Source organism: Chelon labrosus (genome assembly GCF_963514085.1).
Source record: "Chelon labrosus genome assembly, chromosome: 9".
Taxonomy (NCBI): Eukaryota; Metazoa; Chordata; class Actinopteri; order Mugiliformes; family Mugilidae; genus Chelon; species Chelon labrosus.
Genome location: NC_140359.1, coordinates 29,800,294 through 29,814,589, shown reverse-complemented (window position 1 = coordinate 29,814,589; position 14,296 = coordinate 29,800,294). Strand labels below are relative to the sequence as shown.

The 14,296-nt window shown below is 43.3% G+C and overlaps 2 protein-coding genes across 2 annotated transcripts; one reads left to right on the top strand and one right to left on the bottom strand.

Moving 5' to 3' along the window:
- Positions 1–4,159: 4,159 nt before the first annotated feature.
- Positions 4,160–6,852, top strand: mak16 (MAK16 homolog). Its single transcript, XM_084551078.1, has 10 exons — positions 4,160–4,309; positions 4,934–4,983; positions 5,067–5,176; positions 5,252–5,316; positions 5,397–5,548; positions 5,633–5,687; positions 5,858–5,932; positions 6,012–6,119; positions 6,197–6,262; positions 6,498–6,852. Exons 1-10 carry the CDS (start codon positions 4,295–4,297, stop codon positions 6,711–6,713), a joined length of 912 nt encoding a protein of 303 aa, XP_084407204.1. The 5' UTR covers positions 4,160–4,294; the 3' UTR covers positions 6,714–6,852.
- Positions 6,853–7,582: 730 nt separating this feature from the next.
- Positions 7,583–14,033, bottom strand: LOC311492715 (ras-related protein Rab-14-like). Its single transcript, XM_084551082.1, has 8 exons — positions 13,906–14,033; positions 13,365–13,423; positions 12,893–12,946; positions 12,167–12,344; positions 11,408–11,474; positions 11,207–11,294; positions 11,076–11,106; positions 7,583–10,828 (listed from the first exon to the last, which is right to left on the bottom strand). The coding sequence occupies exons 2-8, from the start codon at positions 13,414–13,416 to the stop codon at positions 10,651–10,653; spliced, it is 648 nt and encodes a 215-aa protein (XP_084407208.1). The 5' UTR covers positions 13,417–13,423; positions 13,906–14,033; the 3' UTR covers positions 7,583–10,650.
- Positions 14,034–14,296: the final 263 nt, after the last annotated feature.

Genomic DNA, 14,296 nt, shown 5'->3' with positions numbered 1-14,296 from the left:
CAGCAGACCCTAGAGCCGGAGGACCAGAGCGTTCTAGAACGTTTGTCCTCATGTAGGAGCAGAGACTCTAGAACAGTTAACCTGGTTCTCAGTCACATGTTGCTGCTCTAGAGTCACCTGAGTGTCAGAGGGCGTTACCCACAATGCACCTGGCTTTGGGCTGATGAACCATGGGATGTGTAGGCTGCAGCCGACACGCCGTGTGTGTGAGCGTGTGTGTGAGTGTGTTACTGTGAGTGTGTGTGTGTGTGTGTGTGTGTTACTGTGAGTGTGTGTGTGTGTGTGTGTGTGTGTGTGAGTGTGTTACTGTGTGTGTGTGTGTATGTTACTGTGTGTGTGTGTTGTTCTGCATGCATATCTAGCTCCTGTAAACCGTTGTGAGTTGCATGTCTGTGTAGTTTCAGTTGGTGGCTGACTTCTGTCCGTTGTGAGCTTTGGTGCCTTTTATTTCTTTTAGTTTTATCTGATTTTGTACCGTGTGTCCCAGAGGCCGCTATTTTTGGGGTTATTGATCACAAAAGAAAAAAGAAAAGAAAAACATAAAAATGAAAAAGAGTCGGACAGACAGACGACAGAGTGCCAACTCCAGATGCCAGTGTTGTACAGCAGTGAAAAGCTCACACTATTTACTAAAATAAAGCCTTTCTCTGTTTTTTTCATTCCTGACTTCATCTCTTCTTTCTCTCCTCCACCGTCGACACAGAAACTACATCAACGATCAAATGAACGATCAACGGAAAACTATGGATGTTGTTCTAGATCATAGACGACAGTTTAGAGACATCAAACAGTTAGAGTTTATCAGTGTGACATTTCATTACAGTCCCAGGAAAACCAACAGTTGTGTCATAAAAACTGTTTTTCCATCATTTAAGGTTCACTAACGTTCAGAGTTCACAGATTAATCTTGGAGGGAAAACGTTTTTTGTTAAAATCAAATTCAGAAAAAAGTCAGACTTTCACATCTTAAAATTTGTCCCGACCCTGGACAGGTCTCCAGTCTATCCCAGCTGTCATTGGTCTAGAGGGGGGGTCCACCCTGGACAGGTCTCCAGTCTGTCCCAGCTGTCATTGGTCTAGAGGGGGGGTCCACCCTGGACAGGTCTCCAGTCTGTCCCAGCTGTCATTGGTCTAGAGGGGGGGTCCACCCTGGACAGGTCTCCAGTCTGTCCCAGCTGTCACTGGTCTAGAGGGGGGGTCCACCCTGGACAGGTCTCCAGTCTGTCCCAGCTGTCACTGGTCTAGAGGGGGGGTCCACCCTGGACAGGTCTCCAGTCTGTCCCAGCTGTCATTGGTCTAGAGGGGGGGTCCACCCTGGACAGGTCTCCAGTCTGTCCCAGCTGTCATTGGTCTAGAGGGGGGGTCCACCCTGGACAGGTCTCCAGTCTATCCCAGCTGTCATTGGTCTAGAGGGGGGGTCCACCCTGGACAGGTCTCCAGTCTATCCCAGCTGTCATTGGTCTAGAGGGGGGGTCCACCCTGGACAGGTCTCCAGTCTATCACAGGGCTAACACAGAGAGACACTCACACCTACGGCCAATTTAGAATCACCAATGAACCTAACCAGCATGTCTTTGGACGGTGGGAGGAAGCTGGAGAACCTGGAGAGAACCCACGCAGACACAGGGAGAACATGCAGACTACACACAGAAAGGAACCAGTCGGCCTGGATTAGAACCCAGAACCTTCTGGCTGGGAGGCATCAGTGCTGACCACCACACCACTGTACCACCTGAGATTAAAATAAAATAATAATTAAAAAAAATAATAATAATTTTATTTTAAATCTCTCTAATTTCATAAGCTGGAGATCTCAAAATCAAATTTTTATGGAAATAACCAAGAAATTCTGACTTTTGTCTTTTTCTTGTAAAATACTGAGATTAAATCAGAATCATGTCTTTTTCCTGAGATTTAAATAAGAACTCATCTCAAATGTTTATTCTTATTATTTTATATAATGACCCTAATCCTCTTCCGTAGTTGTGAGTTTTAGATTTAAACACGTTGTTCTCTTCCGGGCCGCCAGGTGTCTCTGTAGCTTCATTTTTAACCACAGCCATCTCCCATGATGCATTTCTCCTGACCGTTTAATAAACCTCTCTAACGACCACGTCTGACGAACATGGAAACGTTTTTTTGCTCCGTTGAGTCTGAATCTGTGCGTTGAGTTTATTAAAGTCAGAAACCTGGAGGCGGGAAACGGTGGCACCGTGAGTGAAAGAGCGGGAGCGGAGCTACAGAGACTCTCAGCGCCATGTTGGACCACGATCCTTTCGGTTCATGAGAATGATGATCGGTGCGTTCACGGACTGTCCGTGAAAGGTGCTGCCTTTCTCTTGTTACGCAATGCGCCTCAGCCCTTCTGATCCTGAACCGACGGTCTTTAAACGCAACATGTTCACAAACACTGAATAAGAAAAATAAACTGAAGTCATTAAATTAAACACTTTAAATTATTAATGTTGAAACCGAAGAAAATGGAGAAACGAGTCAGTCTGAAATAAATAACCACAGATACGTTTATATTAACGTTTACGTTATTACAGTTTTTCTCAGTTGCTAAAACACTAAAATCCATTGGCTGAAGAAAGTTCTCAGTTGCTTGAACTCATTAAGCTAACTGTTCAGTCTGTTGTCAATACCTTAAACCATTTCACATGGTTTAGCAAAACTCTAAACACATTCTCATTCTTAAAACACATTCTGCACTCTAATGCACATGTCATCCATACTGGTAAACACAAGTGGCAACAATTACATATACAGAGAGCAGAAATGTCATTGATTGAACACAATCAGTCAAAATTGATTTCACTTCTTTCAAATGATGTGACAACCAATATAAGCCAGTTCAGAGAGCAAACAGGTTGTTGAAGGTGGGAATGAGAAAGTGTGAGAATGGACAGAAGAATTTATGTGAGAGGACGAGGACGAGTGCATATGCGAGGTGGGGGACGAGGAGAAAGAGGAGGAGGGCAAGAAAGAGAAAGAGGAGGACGAAGAGGAAGAGGAAGAGGAAGACAAAGAGTGGAAATATCCGATGAAATTCGAGCAACAATCATAGACCATGTTGTTGGCTGTATATGGTACAATAAACAAATTGTATGGCCCTGAACATTGTGCTTTCCATTTGTTTTCAGTACTGACTGCTCAATAGATTTCGACTGGTTACAGGTTCATATCATCAAAGAACAAGAATTACAGTATCACAGAGATGAAGTTTTTGAGATGCAGGGTACAGCACTGTAAAAATAAGGGTACAAGAAGGAGGAAGAACAAAAAAAATGCAAAGAGCAAAACAGTAATTTCTGATCAATTTTGAGCTTTTTGTATAATGACAGAAACATGAAATTTGTTTTGAGATTAAAAATGTACTTCTCCCTGAGAACTATATGTTTTGAACAATGTGTTTTCTATTTTTTGGTGTATTGTTTACTGACTGCTTGATAGTGTATGTCATTTTGAGCAATTTGTTTATTATTTGAGAGCAGTGTTTGATTTTGAGCACAGGTAAAACTGTTTTGAGGCGAAAGTTTGATTTTGCAAGAGGAGTCAGAGGTTTTGTAAATCATGCTTGAAGCTGAGGTTTTGTGTTTAAGGTTTTGAGAAAATGGAGCAAGGTTTCAGAAATTGTGTTTTAGCAATTGAGAAAAACTGTAATTATAATGACAAACATTTACTTGTTCCAGCTGGTTTTAACATTTACGTTTTTTAAAATAATTTTGAGGACAGCTATTCTGGATCATTACTTTGTTTTACATACATTTACATACGTTTCTAAATGATTTTATAGTTTTATTGTAATTTAAATGTGAAGTATTTAAAATCTATAGTTAGATTTTTTTTACTGATCATCTTTTATTATTACTATTATTATTATTTATTTATTTTTGATTGTTATTTCTTGTTTCAGTTCCATTAAATTGGTTTATTAAATTAATAATACATTTATTTTATATATATTTATGTTATATTTATAATATTTGTTACATATTTATTTATTTACATCTAATAATCCAAGTCTCATTTATTTTATTTGGGATATTTTATTTATAAATGTTTGAGTGTCTATGTTTCTGACCACGTTTCCAAGTATCGCGATACTTCTTTACTCTCACTCGTGACGTCGCTCGAGTTCCGTCCAAACAAAGATGGTGTCTTCCTGATCATCCATGTGGCTTCGATCATAGAAACATTCTCCTTCATAACATTAGAGTAACTGATTAAACAGAAGCGGAACCAGCGGCGGAGTGTGTGGAGAAGCTGTGAGCAGCTCTGAGAGGAATTAAAGATGCAACACGACGACGTAAGTTCATCAGTTCTCACGAAGCCGCTAATGTGTTTCATGCTAACGTTAGCTTACCTGTAGCCATCGGAGCGAGGATGTGATTTAAAGGAGTTAAATCAGCTGTTTGATGACTACACCTCTGTGTCAGCTTTAATTCTACTCATTAAATATATCTGAACAGACGTTTAGTGTTAAAACGGAGCACGAGACACGTCAACGCTAAGCTAAGGGTGCTCCCGGTAAACGTCAGACCAGACTCCATAGTAAAAACGTCTGTTTTAAAGGTTCCAGGTTTATCTGCAGATATTCACGTCATTAAGTTCATATGTCAGAACTCATGGTGAAGGAGACACATGTGAACTTAATTACGGGAATAATTACTCATCATTATCTACTGTATGTCCTCATTGTTTGTCCAACATGTGGATTTAAAACCTTATTTTGTTTCTTTTATTAAAGCCTTTTAATGATTAATGGTTATTAACTGTAATCCTGGAGGAAGTATAATAAAGTAAATGAGTTTTACAGTTAGATTTGTTCTGTTATTGGTCACCTCTGCTGCTCCTCCCGGGGCAGACGGTTCTCATCAGTGAATAGTTTGGTGTTGAAATGTCTTTAAAGACGTTGTTTGTGCGTCTGCAGGTGATCTGGGACATCATCGGGAACAAACAGTTCTGCTCCTTCAAAGTCAAGTGAGTCTTGTTCTGTTTTAATAATTATTAAACTCGTTCTTCACATTAACTCAAGCTTTGTTTTGTTTTTGTTTCCTGTCCAGGACGAAGAGTCAGGGCTTCTGTCGGAATGAGTTCAACATCACGGGGCTGTGTAACCGCTCGTCCTGCCCGCTGGCCAACAGTCAGTACGCCACCATCAGGGAGGAGAAAGGTAACGCCTACACGCCGCCACCGACCAATCACCACACACCTGGGCTGGCGTCCTAACGTCTGTGCTGTGTTTCAGGTCAGTGTTTCCTCTACATGAAGGTGATCGAGAGAGCAGCGTTTCCTGCCAAGATGTGGGAGAAGGTGAAGCTTCGACTCCTCCGTTAATAAACCAAGAGTCTGAATACGTGGATATTTATTCTGCTTCTGTTCCACCTGCTCAGGTGAAGCTCAGTAAGAACTACGAGAAAGCTCTGGAACAGATCGACGAGAACCTGATCTACTGGCCTCGCTTCATCAGACACAAATGCAAACAGCGCTTCACCAAGATCACCCAGTACCTGATCCGCATGCGCAAGCTGGTCCTGAAGAGACAGTAAGAAGAACGCCTGCAGCTGATTGGACGACGCCGGGTCACATGACCTGCTCCTGTTTAACGCCGGCTGTTTGTGTGTTTCAGGAGGAAGCTGGTTCCTCTCAGCAGGAAGGTGGAGAGCAGAGAGAAGAGGAAAGAGGTGAGAACATGGCGCTGGTCGGAGGGAAGGAGGCAACGACAGCGTCCTGAGTCGTAGCTAAGCTAGCCTGATGCTAGCCTGATGCTAGCCTGATGCTAGCCTGATGCTAGCCTGACGCTAGCCTGATGCTAGCCTGATGCTAACCGCTCTCTGATGGTCTCTGTTCGCAGGAGAAAGCCCTGATCGCCGCTCAGCTGGACAACGCCATCGAGAAGGAGCTGCTGGAGCGACTCAAACAGGGAACGGTAGGAGGAGCTGAACTCTCTGACTCTGGAGTCGCAGCCACTCGTCGGCTTTGCTTCATCTCTTGTGTCGTGTTTTCAGTACGGAGACATCTACAACTTCCCGGTCCACGCCTTCGACAGAGCTCTGGAGCAGCAGGACCAGGAGAGCGAATCAGAGGAGGAGGAGGATGAGGAGGAGGACGAGGAGGTGACGAAGGAGGATTGATGTCTGAATGAACGTAGCGGGTTTGAGTTTTATTCTGAAAGGGTGTCTTGTGTGTTCAGGACGTCGGACGGAGAGAGTTTGTAGCAGAAGAAGAAGTGGAGGAGAGCGACCTGAGCGACTTTGAGGTAAAACAGGAACGAGTTGATTAATCTAGAGACGACTGAAACACACGGACCTCTGACACGGGGTCACATGTCCACCAGAGACAGACGCTGCTCTGTCCTCATCAGTTAATAAGACACGTAGAAGACATTTAAATCTGATCTACTGGTTAAATATCAGGTTAATAACTTCATGGAGTGGAAAACATCAACTAATGTAACTTCACAGCTTAATATTAATTTGAGTCTCTTCTCTCAGGACATGAACAATCTGAAGACGAGCAGCGACGAGGAAGAGCAGGACGAGTCCAGTGAGGAAGAGGAGGATGACGAGGAGAAGAAGAAGAAGAAGAAGTCAAAGTCTAAAGGAAAGTCTCCGGCTAAGGGCTCGGCCGTGAAGAAGAAGCGAGCGTACGTGGAGATCGAGTACGAGATGGAGACGGAGCCGGCCGCTAAGAACAGAGCCACGTTGTGACGGCGAGCCGTTCAAACATAAGACTGTGTTACCACGGCAACGGACTCGGCTCACATCGTGTAAAAGGACTTTAAACGACGCCAACGACTCTTTCCTCTGTAAATGTTTCTATGTTTGAATAAAAGACAAATGAAATACACTGCCTCGCCAAAATAAAAGTCTGCACCTGGATCAAACTAATCAAACAGGTAGGAGCCTCCTATTGGATAATTACTGCATGGGTGATTATCTTTCAGCTGACAACAAGTTATTTAAGCCCAACTGATGCAATGAGTAGCTTCTCATTTCTTCAACAACCATGTCTAAAGACACATCCTGTGGTCGTCTGTTTGAGAAGGGTCAAATCATTGGCATGCATCAAGCAGAGAAAACATCTAAGGAGATTGTAGAAACTACTAAAACTGGGTTAAGAACTGTCCAAGGCATTATTAAAAACTGGAAGGATAGTGGAGAAGCATCAGGGTAAGAAGAGAGGCAGATGAAGTGATGCACCCATCATGCCTAGTGTCTACTGTACAAGCCTGTGGGGGCAGTGCTATGATCTGGGGTTGCTGCAGTTGCTCAGGTCTAGGTTCAGCAACATTATGTGTCCAAAGAATGAGGTCAGCTGACTACCTGAATATACTGAATGACCAGGTTATTCCATCAATGGATCATATTCCAAGATGACAATGACAGGATTCATGGGGCTCAGATTGTGAAAGAGTGGTTCAGGGAGCATGAGACATCATGTCCACACATGGATTGGCCACCACAGAGTCCAGACCTGAACCCCATTGAGAATCTTTGGGATGTGCTGGAGAAGGCTTTGGTCAGTGGTCAGACTCTCCCATCATCAATACAATGAATGAAACACTGGATGGAGATAAATCTGGAGACACTGGAGAAGATTATAGAAACAATGATACAGAGAATGAGCTGGAATCAGAGATAAAGGAGGTCCAATGAAATATTAGAGGGGGACATTTTGTCTCATTTAAAAATCACCACAAATGATTTGACGCATTTACTCCAGACACACTGAGCGTATATACAGTATATATACTTTATTTACACATAACTGAGTCCCCGTGGTCAAACAATCAATGATACAAGTGAAGAAGAAAATCACAGACTGAATATAAATAGAAACAGAAACAGAAATGTACAGAGTATTTTACAGTCCAGAGTCAGCTGCTCCTGCTGCTTTGAGATGAATCATGTAGGAGTTAGTGAAACTAAATCAGGAAGGCATCGCTCCACTGCTGCTCGTTTTTACGGGGGGGGGGAGGGCTTTAAGGCGACAGCAGCGACACCTCCAGGACTCTTTGACTCTTTGGTCCCAGCAAAACTTTGAGTAAGATTAAAATTTCTAAAACACACAAGCAAACAAACACAGTTTACGTTCTGAAGTTGTTTTTTTTCCCGGTGGATGTGGCGGCAAGAAAGAAACAGGAAACAGTTAAAGACGAAGAAGGACGACGTCCCACAGGAGACAACGAGTCAAACGTCAATAAGAAGAAAAACAGTCGCATTAAATCATCAAATTATAATAAAGTTAGACAAATTAACAGAAAACATTCATGGTAACGTTTAGAAAAAGCAAAATCTTTAAAGTAATTTAAACAACGTTCAGTCTGATTGGGACTTTTTATATTTCCTGATCCTTTATTTTATTTTATTTCCAGTTTCTTAACCGAGGAAATAATTCATGTAAAGGATTAAATATTAAAATACACAAAGCTGAGTTTTATTAGATGATCAGAGAGAAGTGAATCATTAGTGACTGTAATTTATCAGATTATTGGACCAGAAGACAAACATGCGTCATGTTTTCTGTCCCGAGTTAAACTCATTCAGTGTGAAGTTGATCAGAGAGAAGGATGCTTCAGGTGGTCTGGTGTAAACAGCTGATCAGGATCTAGTTCTCCAGCTGCTCTAACAGCTGATCAGGATCTAGTTCTCCAGCTGCTCTAACAGCTGATCAGGATCTAGTTCTCCAGCTGCTCTAACAGCTGGTCAGCGCTGGAAGCTTCCATCCTGCTCTAGTTCACTTCACGTTCAGTCGTTCAGGATCCGACCGACGGCTCGTTGCTGTTAATTTAAAGCACATGAGGACGTCAAGGCTCGGGCACTTTGAGTCGAAGGCATCGCTCTAACTCACAGACGAGTCACTGAACACGACCAGAACCAAACCAGGCAACGGGCCACTGGGAGCGCTGACGTTAAAACATTCTGCTCTTAGATTTGGTTAAAAACAAGAATTTAATAAAACTGTCCTGAACGTGTGATCAGTGTGAGTCTTTTCTTTCTTCATGTCTCCACAGAGCGATCCGTGTTCAGAGTCGACTCAAACCAAGTTAAAAGAATTAAAAATAAAAAAAGGCAAAGCGTGACGATGGACAGACGACCGGGTGGGACCGGTTACCGGGTTCGACCCAACATGAAACCAGGACGAGGCCGAATCTACCGCAGTTACTTTCTCTTTATCTAAATTTGGGCGGTTTTTCCACAAGTCTGGGTCCAAACTATTTGAATCTCTGAGATGTTCTATGTGGACTGAGATCCAGGATCATCACGTCATCACGTCTACAAGGCTTTAGTCCCGTAAACGTCAGAACAGGATAAAACTAGATCAGCAGAAGTCGTCCAGATCCTCCGTGACTGACGAACGTCTGAAGGTAGAACCAGACCTGCTGAGTCAATTACACACCCAGTCTGTAAAACCAGTTTTGAAAGAACCCCTCTGCTCAATGATTAACCAGGTCTGGACTTTGTTGTCGTCTGGGTAACAACATTTTATATTTGTCTGTAGATCTACGTCACATAAACCAAACAAGCTTCAACTGGAGGGAACTCCACTAATCAACGAGAATCCTAGACCTGCCCCCCCTACAGACCCTGAACCTTCAGAAGAGGACTAACCATGAGTCAGGTCTTCTTAGAGGATGAGGAGGACTAAATATGAAGCAGATCTGGGTCTAGACAGTAAATGTTGTTCTCCAGTTCCACTATATGATCACTGGTCTTCAGTCCACATAGAACAACTGATGGAACCAAATAAATGAGAGGCGGCTCTGAGGGCAGCAGGACTGGTGAGACATGACTGGGACGTCCTGTGGACGACTAATTAAAGAGACGAGGACTTTGTTGGTAAAGGAGATGAAGGAGTCCCAGGTGAGTTCAGATCTTGTTTCTGAGCAACACAAGAACAAATGTCAGCAGGTTCAGACCAGATGTTAGATGGTCCTTGATCTGGACCCAGAGTCCAAACTGAGACAAGACCTTCAGTCCATCTATAGACCGGTCCAGGTGGAGGGTGATGGTAACCTGTTCTGGTTGTTTGGTGGAACCTAGACCTGATCCAGATCCAGATCCAGATCCATCAAATGTCCTGATTTCTAATGAACGTTTCTGGTGAAGTCTAGTTTTTGGCGGTGGGTTGGTTTCTAATCTGGAGTTGAGTCGGATGAACGTTTGTGACTTTGGAGAGAAGGGCTGGGGAGAAAAGTCCCGGCTTAGGGTGAACCTGTTTTAAACTTTACAGGGAAGCCACTGAGACCAGAGGTGGTCCAGGGTCCAGCTGGGTTGGGTCAACAGACCCCAACCTAGGAGGAGATGGACCTCTGTGGCTGGATTTATTCTATTCTGGGTCTGAAGACTCGATGTGAACTCATTGATTTTCTAACCTGGTTGAACTGGTGAAGTGTTTAACGCTGATGAGAACCTATGACTCGTCCAGAGGAGGCGCTCGAGGAGGATTTTGGTCGTCACGATTAGCTAAAGCTCGTAGATGTTTGATTGGATGTAGGATGGTTGAATGTTGACAACACTGCGTCAGCGGTATGCTAAATGTAATCCAGCTGTAGATATGAGTCGTGTTAATGCCTGAAGGGGTCTCAGTGTCCGTTTATGTCCGTCTCTGTCCGTCCGTCGGTCTGTAGTTTCATGTCCGTGGTTAGCAGCTGCAGCCCTCTTTGGCCGGCTGGCTGTCGGCGTTGAGGCGGCCTCCCTGCGGCGCTGAAGGTTTGTGCTGGACTCCCGACTCTGCAGCGTTCAGGTCCAGACTGCCATCTTGGATGTTCTGGTAGATCCTCTTTGCCGCCTCCAGGAAGGCCTCCTCCACATTCTCCCCTCTAGAAAGGAAACGGGGCAGTCAGAGAAGGAACCAGGAAGTCAGGTTCAAAACTCACTCTGGATTGTATAATGATCACAATGGTAGAATGTGATGATGTCCAGGCTGAATAAAAAATAAGAAACCCAACGTGGAACACTTTGGGTTCTTTGGTTCTCCACATGTCCAGATGGAGAGTGGGCCTGGTTCTATTGTTACTCGAGCCTTTGTGGTATTTCTCTAAAGTTCTAAAATGAGTGTGAACTTACGTCTTAGCACTGGCCTCTAGAAACAGCAAACCTGATCACCAACAGGAAGTAGAAATAAAAACCAGTCAGTCTCTTGTTTTCTGCTCCTTGACACATATTGAACCTGTTCGCTGCTCAACCAGACGTCTCACCGTTCTCTTCAGCGAACTGTTTGGCCTCCTCATACGTCACGTCTCTCTGGGCCTCCAGGTCGGCCTTGTTACCGATCAGAATAATCACCTACGACGCAAGAAACAAATAAACCCCATTACCCATAATCCCTTTGTCCAGTTAACAGACTCTGAACATAGTAAGTGGTCGATTAGCTGATTGGTGTGGGGGCGTGTCCTCACTGTGTTTGGGTTGGTCAGGTTCCTGGCGTCCGTCAACCAGCTGCTCAGATGATTGTAGGTACTTCTCCTAAACATCATCATCAAAAATAATGTTACTCAACAAAACATCAATAACCAGAGTCCAGAGTTAGCAGCGCTAGCCTCTACACCATAATGTTAGCTGCCATGCTAGCATAAACAAGCTAATGTTAGCTGCTGTGTCAGCATAAACAAGCTAATGTTAGCTGCTGTGTTAGCATAAACACGATAATGTTAGCTGTCATGTTAGCGTAAACAAGCTAATGTTAGCTGCTGTGTTAGCATAAACGAGACAATGTTAGCTGTCATGTTAGCATAAACAAGCTAATGTTAGCTGCTGTGTTAGCATAAACGAGATAATGATAGCTGTTATGCTAGACAACACAAGATAACTTTAGCTGCTAGGTTAGCTTAAAGAACATAATGTTAGCGGCTATGTTAGCATAAAAAAGCTAATGTTCGCTGCTATGTTAGCTGAAACAAGATAACATTAGCTGCTACCTTAGCTTAATCAAGATAGTGTTAGCTGCTATGTTGGCATAAACAGGATGTTAGCTGCTATGTTAGCTTAAACAGGTTGTTAGCTGCTATGTTAGCTTAAACAAGCTAATGTTAGCCTGAGAAACATGAGCTAAAGAAGCAACTATACGAGTTTATTTGCTGGAGGCACCAGAGGAAACATCTGATGATCTTTGAGTCCAGTTATTTATTTTTATCAGCCGGCGTCTTCCTGTCCGTTACCTGGTGATGTCATAGACCATGAGGGCCCCGGCGGCCCCCCGGTAGTAGGACCTGGTGACGGCCCTGAACCTCTCCTGCCCGGCGGTGTCCCAGATCTGGAGCTTCACCTTCTGACCGTGGACCTCCATGATCCTGGTGCCGAACTCCACCCCGATGGTGTGAGGACAGTCGGCCATGACTGCACACAATAAATTATCGGTCGTCACGGCAACAACACGGACAAACAGGAAGTCCACGAGCACAGCGACAGGAAGAGCTCAGCTGACGCGTTTGGTACAAAGTAAAAAACGAATGATGGACGACTACGCTGGTCGGTTTATATAAAGTCTGCTTCAATTAATACTGATTAAATATTTTTATGCATTTATTTATAACTAATTAAAACAACAGACATCTGCACGGCCTCAAACATTAAATACGGGGCAACGTGTGACTTTTATTTTCTTCAGATTTTAGTTGCACTTTTATTACAAACTCAAGGAAAATTGTGTTTTAAGTCATAAAAAGTCTAAAATAAACCCCGGTGTGTTTCCTCTCATGTTAAAATGAGGTGAAAGCAACAAAACCTCTCATTTGTGAAACTGGATGCAGAAAATATTTGACATTTCTGAACGATTCAAACCGTTTCCAGTGATGTTTTAGTTGATACACTGATCACGTGACTGAGTCTTAGATCATTATGTGATTTATCTGTGATCACGTCTGACGTTATAACGGAGGACTCACATTTTTTCTCGGTGAACTGATGCAGCAGACACGACTTCCCGACTCCCATGTCACCTGGAGACACACAAACACATCACGGCTCATTACAGGTGACCTCCTGCTGTTGGTAAACTATGAATAAATCTAAACCGCACAGATAAATACGTGTGCTGTATCTGCTGCAAAGCTACAAACAAAGTCAGAACTCACACTTTGGTAGAAAGAAAGATTGCCTATTTTTGTATTTGAGCAAAACAGAATGGTGTCGTAGTTGAAGAGGGACTAGACTCTTACCAGTGACAGGAGGTAAATAAAACTGATTTATTAAGCTACTAGATGTTTTTTGGGACCAAAATAAAAGACATGAAGCTTAGTTTTACAACGTGTTTATGACAAATGAGTCTGAATGAACTCAGGCTGTAAAGGTTGAATATGTTTCTTGTTAAATGTGGTGAAACAGAAACATAAAGCTGCTCAGAAGAGAAACACTGACCGATGATGATGTATTTGAAGATGTAGGAGTAGTTGTAAGGTGCGGCTGTCATCTTGATTCTGTGGAGGAAGTAAAAAAACAAAAAAACAAACTGGAATTAAAATATGTTTCACTCAAACCCAGAAGTCAAACTTCAAACAGAGTCAACGTTTAGTCCGAGAGACTCAGAAAATCCTCGGTAAAGCGTTTAACTGCACAAACAAACAAAAGAAGCAGCCGGTTATGCTATGCTAGCTCGTAGCTCGGCTAAAACACCGAGCCCTTCTTCAGCACGGAGCCTTAAACACCGTGACAGTCATGCGGGGTAACAGCGCTCATCTTTAGCAGAAGTACCAAACTCAACCGGTTCACTTCCCTTTCGGAGAACACCTCTAATTCCTCCTATTAGCTTAGCTCTGGAGCTAACCGGCTAAAGGCTGCAGTTCTGTCTACGCCTTGCTAACAGCTAACAGCAGGAGGCCACTTTTACCAAGACTTGCAACAAAAACAACCAAATAATAAATATGTCGGACACTGTGTGATATAAATCCTGTCGTTTTACCTTCAGTTCGTGGGTCCGTCCAACCTATAAACCTGGTTACGCTGCTAATTAGTCGGATAATTATCTTTGTTAGCTGGTTAGCCTGCTGAGCCGTCAGGAAAACCGTTCCTCGCTTCCGCGTCTCTTCCTCTCCTGCGAGAAAAGCGGTAGTATCGCGAGATTTACAGGTTCCTACTACCACCCAGTGGACAAGAGAGGAAAGCAGTTTATCTTCACAACAGTACGATTCAAAATGATAAACACAAAAGAAAGATCAGATAATATATACAATGTTGATATATATAAAATTAAAACATTAAAAATCTGTAAGGAGTTCTTATCATGCAATGCTCTTGCATTTGATTTGATGTGACACAAAATGCTGCGTTCGCTGCTTTTAAAGCACCCAGAC

Excerpts from the sequence above, each read along its gene's own strand:
- mak16 (XM_084551078.1), top strand. Across the intron at positions 5,549-5,632 it reads AAGCTGGTCCTGAAGAGACA|GAGGAAGCTGGTTCCTCTCA; the intron begins GTAAGAAGAACG and ends TGTGTGTTTCAG. Across the intron at positions 5,688-5,857 it reads GCAGAGAGAAGAGGAAAGAG|GAGAAAGCCCTGATCGCCGC; the intron begins GTGAGAACATGG and ends CTCTGTTCGCAG.
- LOC311492715 (XM_084551082.1), bottom strand. The coding sequence starts at position 13,416 with ATGACAGCCGCACCTTACAACTACTCCTACATCTTCAAATACATCATC. Across the intron at positions 11,107-11,206 it reads ACAGTTCGCTGAAGAGAACG|GTTTGCTGTTTCTAGAGGCC; the intron begins GTGAGACGTCTG and ends GTTGGTGATCAG. Across the intron at positions 10,829-11,075 it reads CTAGAGGCCAGTGCTAAGAC|AGGGGAGAATGTGGAGGAGG; the intron begins GTAAGTTCACAC and ends TTTCCTTTCTAG.